This window comes from Passer montanus, unplaced genomic scaffold, assembly GCF_014805655.1.
Source record: "Passer montanus isolate IOZ18808 unplaced genomic scaffold, ASM1480565v1 scaffold81, whole genome shotgun sequence".
Classification (NCBI taxonomy): domain Eukaryota; kingdom Metazoa; phylum Chordata; class Aves; order Passeriformes; family Passeridae; genus Passer; species Passer montanus.
Window position 1 is genome coordinate 828166 of NW_024373368.1, and position 15423 is coordinate 843588.

General features: G+C 54.6%; 1 protein-coding gene across 8 annotated transcripts in view; it reads left to right on the plus strand.

The window, feature by feature from the left end:
* The window catches only part of LOC120513426 (S-adenosyl-L-methionine-dependent tRNA 4-demethylwyosine synthase TYW1-like), a 97400-nt gene extending 83987 nt beyond the window's left edge, over window positions 1–13413 (plus strand). For 6 of the 8 annotated variants that reach the window (XM_039732868.1, XM_039732865.1, XM_039732870.1 and 3 more), the window contains exon 17: window positions 6903–7124. In XM_039732868.1, the coding sequence (XP_039588802.1) occupies window positions 6903–7124 (222 nt within the window). Of the gene's footprint in view, window positions 1–6902; window positions 7273–13256 lie in introns of those variants that run through there. The other 2 variants (XM_039732871.1, XM_039732863.1) reach the window with 2 other exon arrangements.
* The last annotated feature ends 2010 nt before the right edge of the window (window positions 13414–15423 follow it).

Below are 15423 nucleotides of genomic sequence, written 5' to 3' on the forward strand. Positions count from 1 at the left end.
CCCTTTTGATGCTGTGCCCAGGGAAGTGGCCACTGATGGACACAGGGCTCAGGGCTGGCAGCCACACCTGCAGGGCGATCTCTGGGTGTCACCTCTGCTCTGACAGCTCCTGCTCCAGTCCCAAAGCTCCTGCTCCAGCCCCCAGCTCCTTCCAGCCCAGGGTGCTCCGTGCTCCCAGGGCAGAGGCTGGGGAAGGAGGGAAGTTGCTGTGCTGGGGGCTGGGAAGGTGAGTTCAGGTGAGCCAGGCACAGAGCAGGGTGGATCTGCCCCTGCCAGCTGCTGCTGTGGGACTGCACTTCCAGCAGCTGGGAGAGCCCTGTGCACAGCTCACCAGTGTCTGTCTGTCCCTCTGACAGCCCAGATGTGTGTCCCCAGAGGTGGGTGTGGGTCACAGTCTCTGTGCACCAAGCGTTTCATTGGTGGCTTTGGGGTTTTGTTTGGTTGGCTGTTTTTTGTGTGCCATTTGGGTTTTGGTTGGCTGTTTTCTGTGTGCATTTTGGGTTTTGGTTGGTTGTTTTTTGTGTGCCATTTGGGTTTTGTTGGTTGTTTTTTGTGTGCCATTTTGGTTTGGTTTAGGATTTCTTGTGGGGGGTTCTTTTGCATTTGTTTGTTTTGGGGTTTGGTTTACTTTGGGAGGAGTCTTAGTCTGCTTTGGGGTTTTTTTTGGTTGGTTTTGGTGAGCTTAGGTTCATTTGGGGTTTGGTTGGCTTTGAGGTTTTTTGTTTGATTTGGGGTTTTTTGCTTGGTTTTGGTTTTTTCAGGTTTATTTTTGGGGGAGAGATTTAGAGTTTTTTTTTCTGGTATTTCAGTTGGGTTTGGGGTTTTTTCCCCTGTTTTAGGATGTTTGGATTTTTTTGGGGAATTGTGTTGTTTTCTTTTATTTTTGTTTATTGTGATTTTGGGGGTTTGTCTTTGGGGGAGCTTTGTGGGCTTTTTTCTGTGGTGATTTTTGTTTGGTTTGGAAGGGGCAGGTTTTGTTTGTTCAGGGTTGGGTTTTTTGTTTCTTTGTGGGTTTTTTTGTGGGGCTGGTTCCCCTGCTGGCCACTGATTGTTATTTTTGGTGTATGGTCCTTAAAACTCTGTGAAAATTGCTGAATTTAACCATTGAATCCTGTGCATCCCCCAGGAAAAACCCATTTGTTGGATTTGAGGACTTCGTATCCTTGAATCCTCAACAGGACAAGAGGGAATGGCCTCAGGCTGGGCCAGGGCAGGCTCAGGGTGGATACTGGGAACATTTCTCACTGGAAGGGGTTTAACAGCCCTGTGGATGTGGCACTTGGGGACATGGGTTAGTGGTGGCCTTGGCAGTGCTTTGGGGATGGTTGGACTTGGTGATCCTGGAGGAGTTTTCCAACCCCACTGTTTGTAGGATTCTCACCAAAGAGGAGCTGAGCAGCCCCTGAACTCGGGGGTCTCCCCCACTCCCCCTGTGCTCCCCTGGGATCCTGGAGGGCAGCACAGCTCCAAGGAGGGGACTTCTCCATCCAGGATGGACCCTGGGCTTCCAGCCCTGCAGGAGCCCTCACAGCCTTTTCTTTCTTTTCCTCCTGCTCTGCTCCACTCTCTCCTGTGCTCTTCAGTCCTTCCCTGAAAATCCTCAGGATGTGTGTGGTGCAGGACTGGAGTGAGTGGCTCAGGAGGAGCCTCCTTGTGCCAGCATGGTTGGCTCTGAGGGAAGTACAACATTACCCTTGGTAGGACAAACTAATTGGTTTTAGCTGCCTTCCATTCCTCAGCATTCCCTGTGTCACATCCCAGCCTCTCTCCCATATTTTATCCTGTCAGATACACCTGGGATTATTTCTCAGCAGTGCTCATGTCTGGGGGATTGTAGTGCATGGTCCTCCTGGACTGTCCTTAATCTGTGCACATGCTCCCACCCCCCCAAACTGCCTCTGCAAATATGTTGATAAGGAAAGCAATCTGGAGTATGGCTCTTCTCCTTCAGGAATGTTGATGGATTTCAGGAGCTGCTCCTGTTGCAGTGAGAGCAGCTGTGAATCTACTGCCAAAGAGGAGTGATGGAATTGTCCTGGTCAGGGCCACTCCTGGCAGTTCAGGAGCAAAGGGAGGGCTCAGCCAGGCTCTGCAGATGCTTCCAGGGAACCTGGCTCCCCATTTAATCCCAGTTTCTGATGGATATATCCCAGCTTGCATGGATGGATATATCCCAGTCTGGATGTATGGAGCTATCCCAGTTTGAATATATCGATACATGGATCTGTCCCAGTTTGGATGTAGGGATATATGGATCTGTCTCACTTTGGATATATGGATATATCCCAGTCTGGATGTATGGATCTGTCCCAATTTGGATACATGGATATATCTCAGTTTGGCTACATCCCAGTTTGGATACATGGATATATCCCATATTGGCTATATCCCAGTTTAGATATACCCCAGTTTGGATATATCCCAGTTTGAATACATGGATCTATTGATCTATCCCAGTTTGGCTGTATGGATCTATCCCAGTCTGGATGTATGGATCCATGGATCTCTCCCAGTTTGGCTCGGGGCTATGTGAGGGACAGGCCCTGTCCCAGGCCAGCCCAGCCCTGTCCTGGGGCTGTCCTGTTCCAGCCCTGCTGCGGTGCCAGGAAGGGGCCTGGGGGACCCTGAGCTGTCCCTGGGTCAGCAGAGAGCCCTGGGGGCCAGTGGTGTCCTGGGGTTAATGAACTGGTAATTAATTAATTCATTGTCCTGGCCAGCAGGTCAGGGAGGGATCCCAGCCCCGGGGCAGCTCTGGATGCTGTGTCCAGCTCTGGATCCTCAGCACAGCAGGGACAGAGCTCCTGGAGCGGGGCCAGCTCAGGCTGGGAGGATGAGGAGGGCCTGGAGCATCTCGGTGCCCAGGTGTCACAGTCAGCTCGTACAAGCAGGAGGTCGTGAGGGTTTGTTAGCTCAACTCAGAGTGCAAAAAACAACACAGAGGGGATTCAGTATTGATCAAAACAAATACACCTTTTATTGAATGACCACAGCAAATGCGATAGAGGGATTAGAAGGAGATAAGAGAGAGAGAGAGAGAGAGCATATAGCTACCAAACATAGAGACAAAATCCTCATGCTCCAGTCGATGGGAAATTCGCCTTGTGACATTGGGGAGAATCTCAAAGTCCTGGTTAACTCAGGGATCTATTATAGTCCTTTGCTGAGGGGAGAACAGATCTTGAAATTGCTGAGGGGGAACAGATACAATAAAGAACAAGTCTCTTGAAATTGCTGAGGGGGAACAGGTATTGAAGACGGGTACAGACAGTTCATGTTCTCAGCAGTGAGTGGGACCCTTTGTTTCAGGACTGGTTTTATGGGAAAGCAGTCTAGGTCCAGTGAACACAACTGCAGGCAACACTTGGCAGTGTTCTGCTTCAGTCAGGCCAGCACCCCTGTACCAGAATTATGGGGGTCTCAGTCCTTGGGAGGGGGCTTCAATCTCTGTCCATCACAGTGGTAGTGGAGCAGATGAAGGATTTTCCATGGGGGTGCTACCAGAGTTACCTCTGAAAGTTCATTTGGCCGAGAGGTGGGGAAATCCCTGGGCCATTGTCATGAAGCAGGTGCAGGCATACAGGGCGTGTTGCCCCTTGGCAGGCCCTGCTGGTCACAGCTGTGAGCAATCCCTTGTGAGCATCCACCTCAACCAGGCCACAACTCCGATTAGGGTCTTCAGTGGTCCTGTTCTCTGTTCTTGTGATGGTCCTGAGGCAAATGAGGGAAACCTCAGATCGTCTCTTACACCAGGAAAGGCTGAGGGAGCTGGGGCTGCTCAGCCTGGAGAGGAGCCCCAGCTGAGAGGGGCCCTCAGCCCTGGCTGTCCCTGTGTGCAGGGAGGGCAGAGCAGGGCCCAGGCTCTGCTCCAGGCCCAGCAGTGGCACCAGAGCCACGGGCAGGGCCGGAGCCCAGGAGCTGCCCCTGCCCAGGAGGCAGAACTTCTGCCCTGGGCACTGCCCAGCCCTGAACAGGCTGCCCAGGGAGGGGCTGGAGTCTCCTCAGCGGGGATCCTGCAGAGCCCTCTGGGCACAATGCTGTGCCCTGTGCTCTGGGATGGCCCTGCCTGAGCTGGGAGCTGGCACCAGGGACCCTCTGCGCTCCCTTCCAGCCTGGCCCACACTGAGATTTCATTTCCCCTCATTCTTGTGCCTCTTGTATCCCATCATTAATGCCTGCCTGGAGCAGTGCTCCTTGCTCTGGAGCATCTTCAGGATTCCATCAGGGTTTTCCTGGCTGTGCATCAGTGCCACGTCTGTGGGGAGGAGTGTTTGTTGGGACCCTGGGACTGGAGCTCAGGGGCTGCAGGAGCTCCAAGGGAAGGCTCCTGAGTCACCCCAGTGCTGGGCAGGGCCCTCAGCGAGGGAGAGTTTCCCTTTCCAGGCCAGCCCAGGGCCAGTTGAAGCAGCTGTGGCACTCTGTGATTCCAGCTCAGAGAAGAACCAGGGGAGGGCTCTCAGCCATTTACCTTGTGTCAATGTATTTATCACCCTGAAGGGCTCCACAGGCAGTGAACAGTTCCCTAAAACACCCACCCATATTGGGGTGGGATCCCAGGGATGTTTAGGGTTGGCTCACCTGTTAAATGGATGCTGTGAAACTGCTTTGAGCCGAAAATCTTTTGTTCCCTGTGGAACAATCTCAACATTGTTAAATCCAAGCTGTAAATCCCAGTAGGGCAATTGAGGCTGTTCTTTCCCACTCTGGGTTTGGGATTTATTCCTCAGCAGGAGCCATTTCTCCATGACACACTTGTCCCTCTGGTGTTGTGGTTCATGGCTGTGTTGTCACTGCACTAAAAATGGTGATTATTGATTGATCTGCTTTGGAATGGATCCCAGCTTGGTTATTCTGGTGGAAATGGGGAACAGAATCATGGAGGGGGTTGGGTGGGAAGGGACCTCAAACCCATCCAGTGCCACCCCTGCCATGGGTAGGGACACCTTCCACTGCCAGGGATCCAGGGGCAGCCACAGCTGCTCTGGGAATTCCATCCCAGCCCCTCCCAATGTCCCATCCAACCCTCTGGCAGTGGGAGGCCCATCCCCCTTGGGCCTTAAAGGCTTTGCTGGATCCTCTGGTTTGGGGTTTGCCCTTTAATTTGCTGAGTGTTCATGGGTCAAACCCGGAGGGAGCAGAGTTTGGTGTCAGGTGTGACATTGTCACCTCCCCAGCCCTGGGGGGAACCCAGCTCTGCAGAGCCCTGATCCTCCTTGGGATCAGGATGTTTCCTTTACAGGTGCCACGATGTCTCCTCTGCCACTGCTCTCCTGGTGGCCTCACACACGTCCCCACCCTGGCACGAGAGAAATGAGCCTTGGCCCCTTGGCTGATGGCAGGAGTGGTTCCCAGTGCTGTGATTCTGCAGTGTCCCCTCCTGGCTCCACCCCTGCAGGGACGCGCTGTGATTCCCTGGGCAGGGATGGAGGAGCATCAGCCACGGCTGAGTGCAGAATTTCAGGGCTGTCAGCAGTTTTCCCAACCAAAAAAGCTTTTAGCTCTTGGGCACAAAGTCAAGTGCCATTTGAAATGCACAGCCATCAAGTTTGGGGGGAAAAAAGCCCACAGTAACCAAGGAGCCGGTCTGTTTTCCCTCTTTTTTTGGATGAAATGCGTAATAAGCTCTCAGCTCAGATAAATCCTAATTGAGGCTTCAGCCAAGGCTGGGGCTAAACGGGCAGAGCAGGTCTGGGAGACAAATGCAGCTCCAGCTTGTCAAAGTGAGCCATTCTTCACATGGAAAGAGGATTTGTGTCATTAAACCTCTTCATCTCCCCCATTCCCAACCACAGCCCTCCTGCCCTGTCCAGAGTCACCCAAATCCATCCCAAATCCATCCCAAATCCATCCCAATCCCTTGGCACGTGCCTCTGGTGCTGCTCCTGGGCCATTGTCCCAGCTGGGCTGCCCTGCAGCCACAGGCCCACGCTGGGGTTGGGGTGACCTTGGCAAGGTCTCTCCTCAGGGGTACCTGGGTGTGACCCCAAATGCACACCTGTCCTGCAGAGCTCTCCCAGCTCCCACACCGAGGGCTTTCCCATGGAAGTGTCAACGGCAAGGGCAGGCACCTGGGAAGGCATTTTAGGAGCCTCCCTCCTGGAAAGTGGGGGAGGATCTGATACTTTGAAGGCTCCAGCAAAGCATCCAACAGTGCAGCCCTCATGGAGATATCACAGGATCCTGGGATGGGTTGCAGAGACCTCAAAGCCCATCCAGTGCCACCCCTGTCCTGGCAGGGACACCTCCCACTGTCCCAGGCTGCTCCCAGCCCTGTCCAGCCTGGCCTTGGGCACTGCCAGGGATCCAGGGGCAGCCACAGCTGCTCTGGGCACCCTGTGCCAGGGCCTGCCCACCCTGCCAGGGATCCATTCCTAATTCCCAATCTCCCATCCATCCCTGCCCTCTGGCACTGGGAGCCATTCCCTGTGTCCTGTCCCTCCATGCCTTGTCCCCAGTCCCTCTCCAGCTCTCCTGGAGCCCCTTTAGGCCCTGCCAGGGGCTCTGAGCTCTCCCTGGAGCTTCTCCTCTCCAGGTGAGCACCCCCAGCTCTGCCAGCCTGGCTCCAGAGCAGAGGGCTCTGCTGGGAGCACTCCTGGGCCTGCTCCAGCAGGATGAGGTTGTTCCAGTGCTGAGAATTCCAGAGCTGGAAGCAGCTCTGCAGAGAGGTCTCACAAGGGCAGAGCAGAGGTGGAGGATCAGTTCCCTGCTGGCTCTGGGTGTTTATGCACATGAGTCCCTCCTGTTTTCCTGCTGAAGCTGTGTCCTACAGGAGCCTCTGGATGGCTTTACCTGCAGCTCCCTGTGATGCAGAATCACAAAAACCCCGGCTGGGGATCCCAGTTTGTCCCCAGCAGCTGCTCAGCACAGCCTGGGGCTGGTGCTCCCTCACTGTGTCTCTCCTGCAGTTCCGGGTGGATGGCGAGTGGAGGACCTGGATCGACTACGGCCGGTTCCAGGAGCTGGTCAGGGAGCACCAGCGCAGCGGCGGCTCCAGGACCTTCACAGCAGCTGAGTACACGGCCAGGACTCCTCCCTGGGCCCTCTTTGGGGCCAGGGAGCGCGGATTCGACCCCTTGGATGTGAGATTCCAGCGGAAGAGCAAGGCCCGGGACACCTCGGGGTGCTGAGGGCTGGGCTCCCCCACCCTGGGCTCCCCAAGACTCCATTTCGGGCTGACACCCATTTTGGATCCACCCACCTGGATTATCCTGATGTTTGGGAAGGGGGTCCAGCCTGGATTTTACCCTTCCCTCCTGGTTTTGGGGCTTCCTGGGTGAAAATACTGATAATGTTCTTCTCTTGAGATAAATCAGAACTGGTTCAGCAGCGGGGGTGGGGGGTGGGCAGTGCTGGGATCTCCTCAGTGGGGAATGTTTGGAGTGGGATGTGGGGCCAGAGGGTTCCTTGGACTCCTGTGTAAGGAGAGACTGGCAGCAAAACATTCCACATCCCCAAGGAAAAATGCCAGGGGATTTCAGCCCCACAAGGTTGGGTCAGGGCCACAGCCAGACCTGGATCCAAAAGCTGATCTCTGCTGGAAGCATCATTTTAGGGACTTTGTTCAGGTTCAGGTATTTTACACACTGGTGCCATTTCCTGTAAAAACCCCATTCCCAAGAGGCCAAACCTTGGGAATGGTGTAACAGCACCCCTATAGATACCAGCTGCAGCTTCTGATACCTCTCCAGGTGTCTTCAAACCTCATGGCTTTGGGAATGAGGTTCAGGAGCAGTGTTACCCCACTCTCAGCAGCCCTAAACACCAGCTCCAGTCCTTCAGAGCCCTGCTGGGCTCCAGCTGGGTGTGCCTGCTGCTGTAGGTGGAGCATCCCTGGCATGGGGATTCCATTGGTTTTTAAAAGCAACCTCTTTTCTTAAGCTGTACAGAGTTTCTAAAGCAGAAGGAAAATAAAGGAGTTTTTCCTAGAGCACCTCTGGTGTGGCTGCTGAGCAGGATTTGTCAGGGAGGGTGGGAGGTTGATTGGAAGGAGTTGAGAAGCACAAATGTTGTTTAAGAGCCCTTTCCTATCAGATGTGGGGTGGAAGGGAGAACTTTGGGTGGGTGATGGATGGTGGGTGCCTTTCCTGAGTATGTTTTTAAAAAATCACAGAATCCTGGCATGGTTTGGGTTGGAGGAACCTTAAAGCCCATCCTGTTCCACCCCTGCCATGGGCAGGGACACCTTCCACTGTCCCAGGCTGCTCCAAGCCCTGTCCAGCCTGGCCTTGGACACGGCCAGGGATGGGCACTCCACCCCAGGGAGGTGGAGGGAGGGCCCTGGGCAGCTATGCCAGTGCCTGACCATCTTTTGCATGGGGAAATTCCTGCTGATGTCCACCCTGAGCCTCCCCTGGCCCAGCCTGAGGCCGTTCCCTCTCCTCCTGTCCCTGTTCCCTGGAGCACAGCCCGACCCCCCGGCTGTCCCCTCCTGTCAGGAGCTGTGCAGAGCCACAAGGGCCCCCCGAGCCTCCTTTTCTCCAGGCTGAGCCCCTTCCCAGCTCCCTCAGCCCCTCCTGGGGCTCCAGACCCTTCCCAGCTCTGTTCCCTGCCCTGGACACAAGGCACCAGTTAACCCTGGACCATCAGCTGGAATTTTGGGGCTCGGTGTGTTCGGTGTCCACCTGGACCCACCACATTCCCCTCGAGGGATCCCAGCCCTTCAGCACCTCTTCTTCCTTCCTAAATTCCCTCCATCCCACACCTGCCTCCCTGGCAGGACCCTCCCAGTCCATCCCAGTTCTCTGCTGGCCCCTGGGAGCGCTGGCAGCTGCAGGAGCTGCTCTTGAGAGGAGCCCCGGTGCTGGAGGATCCTGGGGCTGCCACGGGAGTCAGCTCGTGGTGTGAGGTGCTCCACAGCTCCCTGACAGTGCCTTCCCTTGGAATCCAGGGGGCTCCAAAGAAAATTGTGTTTGCCCTGTCCTTGGTATTGGTGCCATGTCTTCTGCAGCCCCCCAGGACACCCAGTCCCTGCTGTCCCTGTCACACAGGGCCCAGCTGGGAGGACTCACTGGAGCTGAGAGGCCTCTCCTGCTCCTCCCTGGGCTCCCTCCATTCCTCTCCCCGTGCTCCCCGTGTTCCCTCCATCCTTCTTGATCTTTTCCCTGTGCTCCTTCCATCCATCTCCTGATCTCCCATGTCCTCACATTCCCTCCATCCTTCTGTATCCTCTGTGTGTCTCTGCATCCCCTCCATCCCCCCTGCTCCTCCCCACGGCTGCTGGGCAGGGAGGGCACTGCAGGGGACACTGTGGGTGACATGGGGGCAGTGCCACGGCGTTCCCATGGGAATGGCACCTGCCATGTCCTGAAACGGGGCTTTCCCCTGCCCTGTGGGACAGCACAGCCCCCAGTGCCAGGCAGGTGGGACCAGGACACCCCCCTGGGCCACGTCTGAGCTGCTCCCAGAGCAGCCAGGGCAGGATTTGCTCCTGCAGTTCCATGGAGTGCCTCGTGCTCAGGGTGGATCTTCCAGTGCCCAAACTCTCCAGGCTGTGCTCACACCCAGCACTTCCAGAGGCACAAGAGAACACAAGGCCCCAGGACAGAACCTGTTTGGGGACACCTGGAATTGGGGACCTGGAACTGCCCCTGGTGGAGCTAAAACGGGCTGGTACCCGGGCTGGAGGGCTGGGATTGCTCAGGGAGCCTTTCAGGGAACGGGATGCACCCCAGGAAAAAGTGACCTGAGTTCAGGGAGGGTTTCTGTTCTGCCAAGGGCAGTGACAGGTCCTGGCTGGGAGAACCTCTCCAGTGTCACAGTTCAGGACCAGCCCATGCGCTTGTGCTGCTCTAAGTGTATTTGACTGAATAGCTGTAATTCCATCCCCTTTTCCACAGGCTTTGATCTGGATCACAGCCCATGGTGCTGCTGGGGTTCCCCATCCTCCTTCCTGCCCCCAGCACTGCCCACATCCAGCTTTGGGGGGTTTTGCCCAAAGCCAAGGCACAGAGCGTGTCCTGGCTGCCACTTCCTGAAAAGGGGGACCTGGTGTTCCAAACCCAACCTGGAGACTCAGGAAGTTCCATCCTGAGGGGCAAAATGGGCAGAAATCATTTTAACCTCTTAAAGCCAGGGAGAATTTGAGGAGCCCTGAGGACTCCTGTGCCAGGTCCAGCTGCCCCTCCCCTGGCACAGCCTGGAGCCCTCCTGGCTGCTCCATGGGCTCTTCCAGCTGTGCTCCCACTGGATCCTGACTCAGGGCTGAGTCACCTGCAATGGGGGCTGTGTTTCAATTTTGCATGAGGATAAATATATTTGTTTCCAAAAAACCTCCAGCAGGAAAACATTCCCCCAAGCAGAGCATTGTCATCCATCAGCTTTGGCTTCATCTGGCTCCGCTCCTAAATCATTTATGATGTTGGAGCTGCTGCTGTGCCCTGAGGGGGAAGGAAGAAGAGATGGGAATTAATTGAAGGAAGGGCATCGTCCTCATTTTGTCACCTGCAAACTGAGGCAGGAGCTGCCAGAGGGAGGGACCCAAGCCAGCCAGGACATTTCTGCTCCTTCACTGTGGGAAAGGGGAGGCAATAAATCCAGGGAAATCTTCCTAGGGAAGCCCTGGCCCTGCTGCAGCTGAGCTGTCCCAGGGGTGGGTGCCAGCAGGTCCCCCCTCTCCTGGGGCTCCAGCAGGGACTGGAGCTGCCGGAGCTGCTGGCCCCGGCTCCAGCAGGGACATTTGGGAGGAGGGGACCCAGCCAGGCACCAGCCCAGCTCCTGCTGCCAGGCCAGAGCTCCATCCCTGAAACCTGGGGCAGCAGCTCCATGGAGGCCAAGGAGAGTGGGGGGATTCCAGCCCATGGAGTGCAGGGGATTTATGGCTGTCACCACCCAGGGCCCCATCCCTGGGCCCAAGTCCAGAGGGCTGGGATTCCTTGGAGCTGAGTTCTGCCTCAAGGATGTATTTCCACCTTCTCCCCGTTCCACTTCAGGACAGGCTCAAAGCCCTCTAGAGCTGCTGGGGTGGCCTGGCCATGGGGACTCAGACCCCCAGGGAGCAATGACTGGGGGCATCTTCTAAATACAAATCTTTAAACAAAAAAATCCCCATCGCTTCAGGACAGACTGAAGTAAATGAGAAGGTTTGCAAGGCATTTCTCCAGAAAAAAAACCCCAACCAAACCAAACCAAAAAACAACAACAGCAACAACAAAAAAAACCATAAAAAAACCCAAAAAAACCAAAAAAACCCACCAAAACAAACAAGCAGTGAGAAGGTTTGCAAGGAATTCCTCCAGGAAAAAAAAAAAACAAAAAAAAACCAACCAAACAAAAAAACCCCTAAAAACCAACCAAACAAACAAACAAAAAAAAAACCAACCAAGAAAAAAATCCCCAAAACAAAACAAAAACAAACCAAAAAACCCCACAACAAAAACAAAGAAACAAAAAGAAAAACCTAAACCAAAAAACACCGCCACAAAAACAAACAAAAAACCAAAGAAACTCTTGAAAAAATTCAGAAACCAGCAATTACTTATAAAAAAAAGTGCTGAAATCCTGACAGGAGAAATGCTCTATCCTTTCCATGTCTCTGCTGTTCCCATCACCGGGGTTTTTAGGGATGCTGATAACAACACAATCCTCACCTCTGGGGCACCATCTGGGAGATCAAGCACTGCTAAACCCCCTCTGTGTGCCGGGGCTGGGCTCGGCTCCGCTGTTAAATCATCTCAGTGCTGAACTCGCGTTGGTTGGGAAGCAGGGGGAGCATCAAAGGCAGCAATAATCAGCTGTTCCAGAGCAGCCCGGGGCGCCTTTCCCGGGAGAGCTGGAGCCTCCTGTGGAACCACGCTCATCTCCCGAGCCTCACCGGCACCTGGCCGTGCCCGCCCGGGCTGGCACCGAGGGAGGCTGGCACTGAGCCCCCCTGGAAGGAAGGAACTGTGGGAATGGGACCTGGCTGGGAAGTTCTGCAGTGGAACGGGTTTGGTGCAGTCCGTGCTGCTGGTGCATCCTGGCCTTGGGGATCCTCAGCTCCGGGATGTCCCTGGGGGCTGGAGCGTGTCCAGGGCAGGGAACGGAGCTGGGAAGGGGCTGGAGCCCCAGGAGAGGCTGAGGGAGCTGGGAAGGGGCTCAGCCTGGAGAAAAGGAGGCTCAGGGGGCCCTTGTGGCTCTGCACAGCTCCTGACAGGAGGGGACAGCCGGGGGGTCGGGCTCAAACAGCTTCAGATCCTCTTCCCCTGCAGGGCACAGCCAGGTGGGATTCAGGGGTTTGGGGGCTCCCATCCTCCTCAGCCCCTCTGGACTGGGGGCAGCTCTTCACACAGCTCCATCCCAGCTCCAACCATCCTGTGGCTGAGAGCCAGAGCAGTGGAGATGTATTTGTTTGAGCCTGGAGGTTTCACTTGGACTTTTGTTTTATTAGCTTCTTTTGCAGGCTCAAGCTGGGCAGGTAAAACCCCAATCCCTCTTTTCTCTTTCTGACTGACCCCCACACCCTCCTGTGAGGCAGCAAGGGCTGCTTCTCCCCTGCTCAGCCACCAGCACGGGCTGCTGGCAGCGTTGGGTGATGGAGCTTGGGGCAGACTTGTCTTCCCCAGGGAAAGATGTTACAGAAAGGTAAAAAAACTCTAAAGAAAGGCCTCATGAAATCAGGCCTGCTCTCCTAAAATCAGTGGCTGGCTTTGTCGGGCTAAGCCTTTGCAAGTTCTCATGTGAAAGCAATTCTGGTGTGAGCAGTTCATTAACATAACAATCGATGCCTGGGAAAAAACAACCTGCATCTGTATGAACTGTTTTTACACCTTAGATAGAAAAATGAAAACTATCTCTCACAAACAACTTTTCCTGCACGTACACCCCAGGGTTTGAGTAACCAATCAATAGAGGGTAACAACTTGTTACTGGCCAATAAAGTAATTAGCAAGAAGCTCCTGACCAACAGGAGTCCCCCACGAGGTCTGTAAAACTATAAAAATGAGTGATGTGAATGAAGAGGGGGCTTTTTCCACCATGAAGAAACTTGAGTCCGTGTGATTATTCCCATGGAAAGGTCCTGGCCTGAGGCTGCTGCAGCTCCAGGAGCATTTGGCCAGCGCAGCCGGGGGTGCCCAGGGTGGGGGTGCTGGGGGCTGCATCCCAGTGGGTGCTTCCACCCCCGGAGATTCTGTGCCTGATTCCTCAGAGGGAACACCTGCAGCTCCTTTCTCAGGTGTGGGATGGCCCAAGGAGCTCATTAAACACCCCACAGCTCCTGCAATTGGAGCTGTTCCATTTCCCTTGACACAAGCAGCTCCCAGCAGTGTTTTTCTCTCTTGCAGACTGAGACCCCAAACTTGAACCCAGGGAGGAGCAGTTCTGGAGGAATGTTGGCAGGAGTCACCTGTTCCACATCTCTAACAGGCTTCCAGCTCACACTGGCTGCTTCCTTTGGATATTAGTGCTGAAATCACTTTAACTACGAGTAGTGCTGAATAAACTCAGAAATGTTCGTAGCAGAATCAGTGTGAGACAGAAAATGAGCGTTCACATTGTTCAGAGATTATTTTTTATCAATAGGATTCCGGATTTTCTAGGCTGTTTGCAGACTTCACTCCTTTGATAACACAATGTGAGTTTTTGATGTTTCTTATCTCCCATCTAAAGCCTTCAAAGCCAGGCAGCGAGGGCCGGGCTGTGCTGGCTTTGTGCTCCTTTTGTTCTGTTTTCCCTGTGCCTGGAGATCCCAAATCTCCTGGACAGGGCAGTGGCAGCTCCTCCCTCCCTCCCTGCCCGGCATCACTCCCTGGGAAGGTCTGGCTGCGGGGCTGCCTCGGCCCTGCAGGGTTTTGTGACCTGGACAAGCCCCAGAGTGACCCCACTGCTGACCCCGAGAGAGGAGCTTGGGCTGGAGGTCCCTTCCACCCCATACTATCTGGGGGTTGTTCCCTGTAAGAGCTGAGTTTTGCCCTGGGCCATCCCAAATGGTTCCCAGCCATGCACGGGGGATTTTGCTCCCTGTCCCATAACAGAATCCTGAGTCCCTCCTGCAGCCAAGGCAAACCTGCTCTGCTCTTTGCACCTCAAGGCCACCAGAGCAGGATCCTTTCCCCTTCCCATTGTCTCCTCCCGTGGTTTTAGGGTGGTTTTGGGGGTATCTGTTTTTTTCCTTCAAGATCTTTAAGTTGTTATCCAAAACCCAGCTTCCCTCAAGGCCTTCTGTGTCTAATCAGCAAATATCACCTGATTTTGTGGGGATGAAGTCATTATGTCTCCCTCAGCAAAAAACCTGCTTCTCCTTTTTCCCCAGGGGGAGGAGAGGCCTTCCCTCAGGATTATGGGATTAAGCAGAGCTTTAAAAGAGAGATCTTGCTTTGTTGCTTAAAGAGCTTAATCTGAAATCCCCTCCACAGTGAGTGGGGCTTTGCAAATGCTGAGTAAGGGATTGGAGCTGATCCCTGCCCCCGGCCTCGCTGCTCTGCCCTCCAGACCTGGAGCTCCAGGTGGGATCAGCCCACCTTGGAGCACTCCTGGCGTCCTGCTTTTCTCCTGGGATGTGCTTTGGGCACAGCTGGATGGGCCCCCCTCCTCTGGGGTGCCAGCCTTGGGTGGAAGTCACAGCACAGCCTTGGGATGAGCCCAAACATCCCTGATCCCTGGGATTTGCCATGGGATGTGGCTGAGCTGCCTTGAAGGCACCTCCTGTGCTTCAATCCACCTGGAGAAGTTCCAGCTCTCCCAGGAGGTCTCCAGGGGTGTTTGGGATGGAGCTGCCCATGGCCAGATCCCACCCCTGGGATGGCTTTCCCTGCTCCAGCCCTTCCACAGCCCCTGGGGGAGAGCAGCCAAACCTCCAACAACCCAAAAGGAAGGTGGAAAACTACCCGGCTGCTGTGTGTACATGCTAGATTTATAGATATTTAGAGTTACAGTTATAGTTGTTATAGTTATATTTATAGTTATTTTTATTTATCCACTCTCCCAATGCATGAGAGCTGCAGAGGTGCTTGGAGGAGCACTCTGAGTCCCCAGCCAGCAGAGGAGCTGCTGCTGGGATGAATCCATTCTGTCTCCTCAGCAGTAACGTGCCATGTTCTGCCTCTGAAATCTGTGTGCATTTCTGGCCCAGTGGAGGAGCTCTGCCCGTGTGCTCATCCCACACTCCAGGGAATTACACCAGAGCATCTCCTGATGGAAGGAGGAGGGCAGCCTCCTCCCTCCTCCCAACCAGAGCCCAAATCCCAGCTGCAGCTCTCCTGGCAGCCCTAAGCATGAGTGGGAATTCCTCAGCAGCTTTTAGACCCTTGAAGAGGGTCAGGAACAGAGCTGGGACATTTACAGGCCTCTGTCACCAACAGGAGGCTCCACCAAGGGGCTGGAAAGCCCTTCCCAAGCTTTCCCTCCTGTTTGTGTTTGTCGTTCAGTTCGTGCTCCCTGGGACTGTCTTTTGTATCACAAAAATGCAATTTGGGGGACTTGGGGGAGTTTTCTGGTGTGTTGAACTGTCAC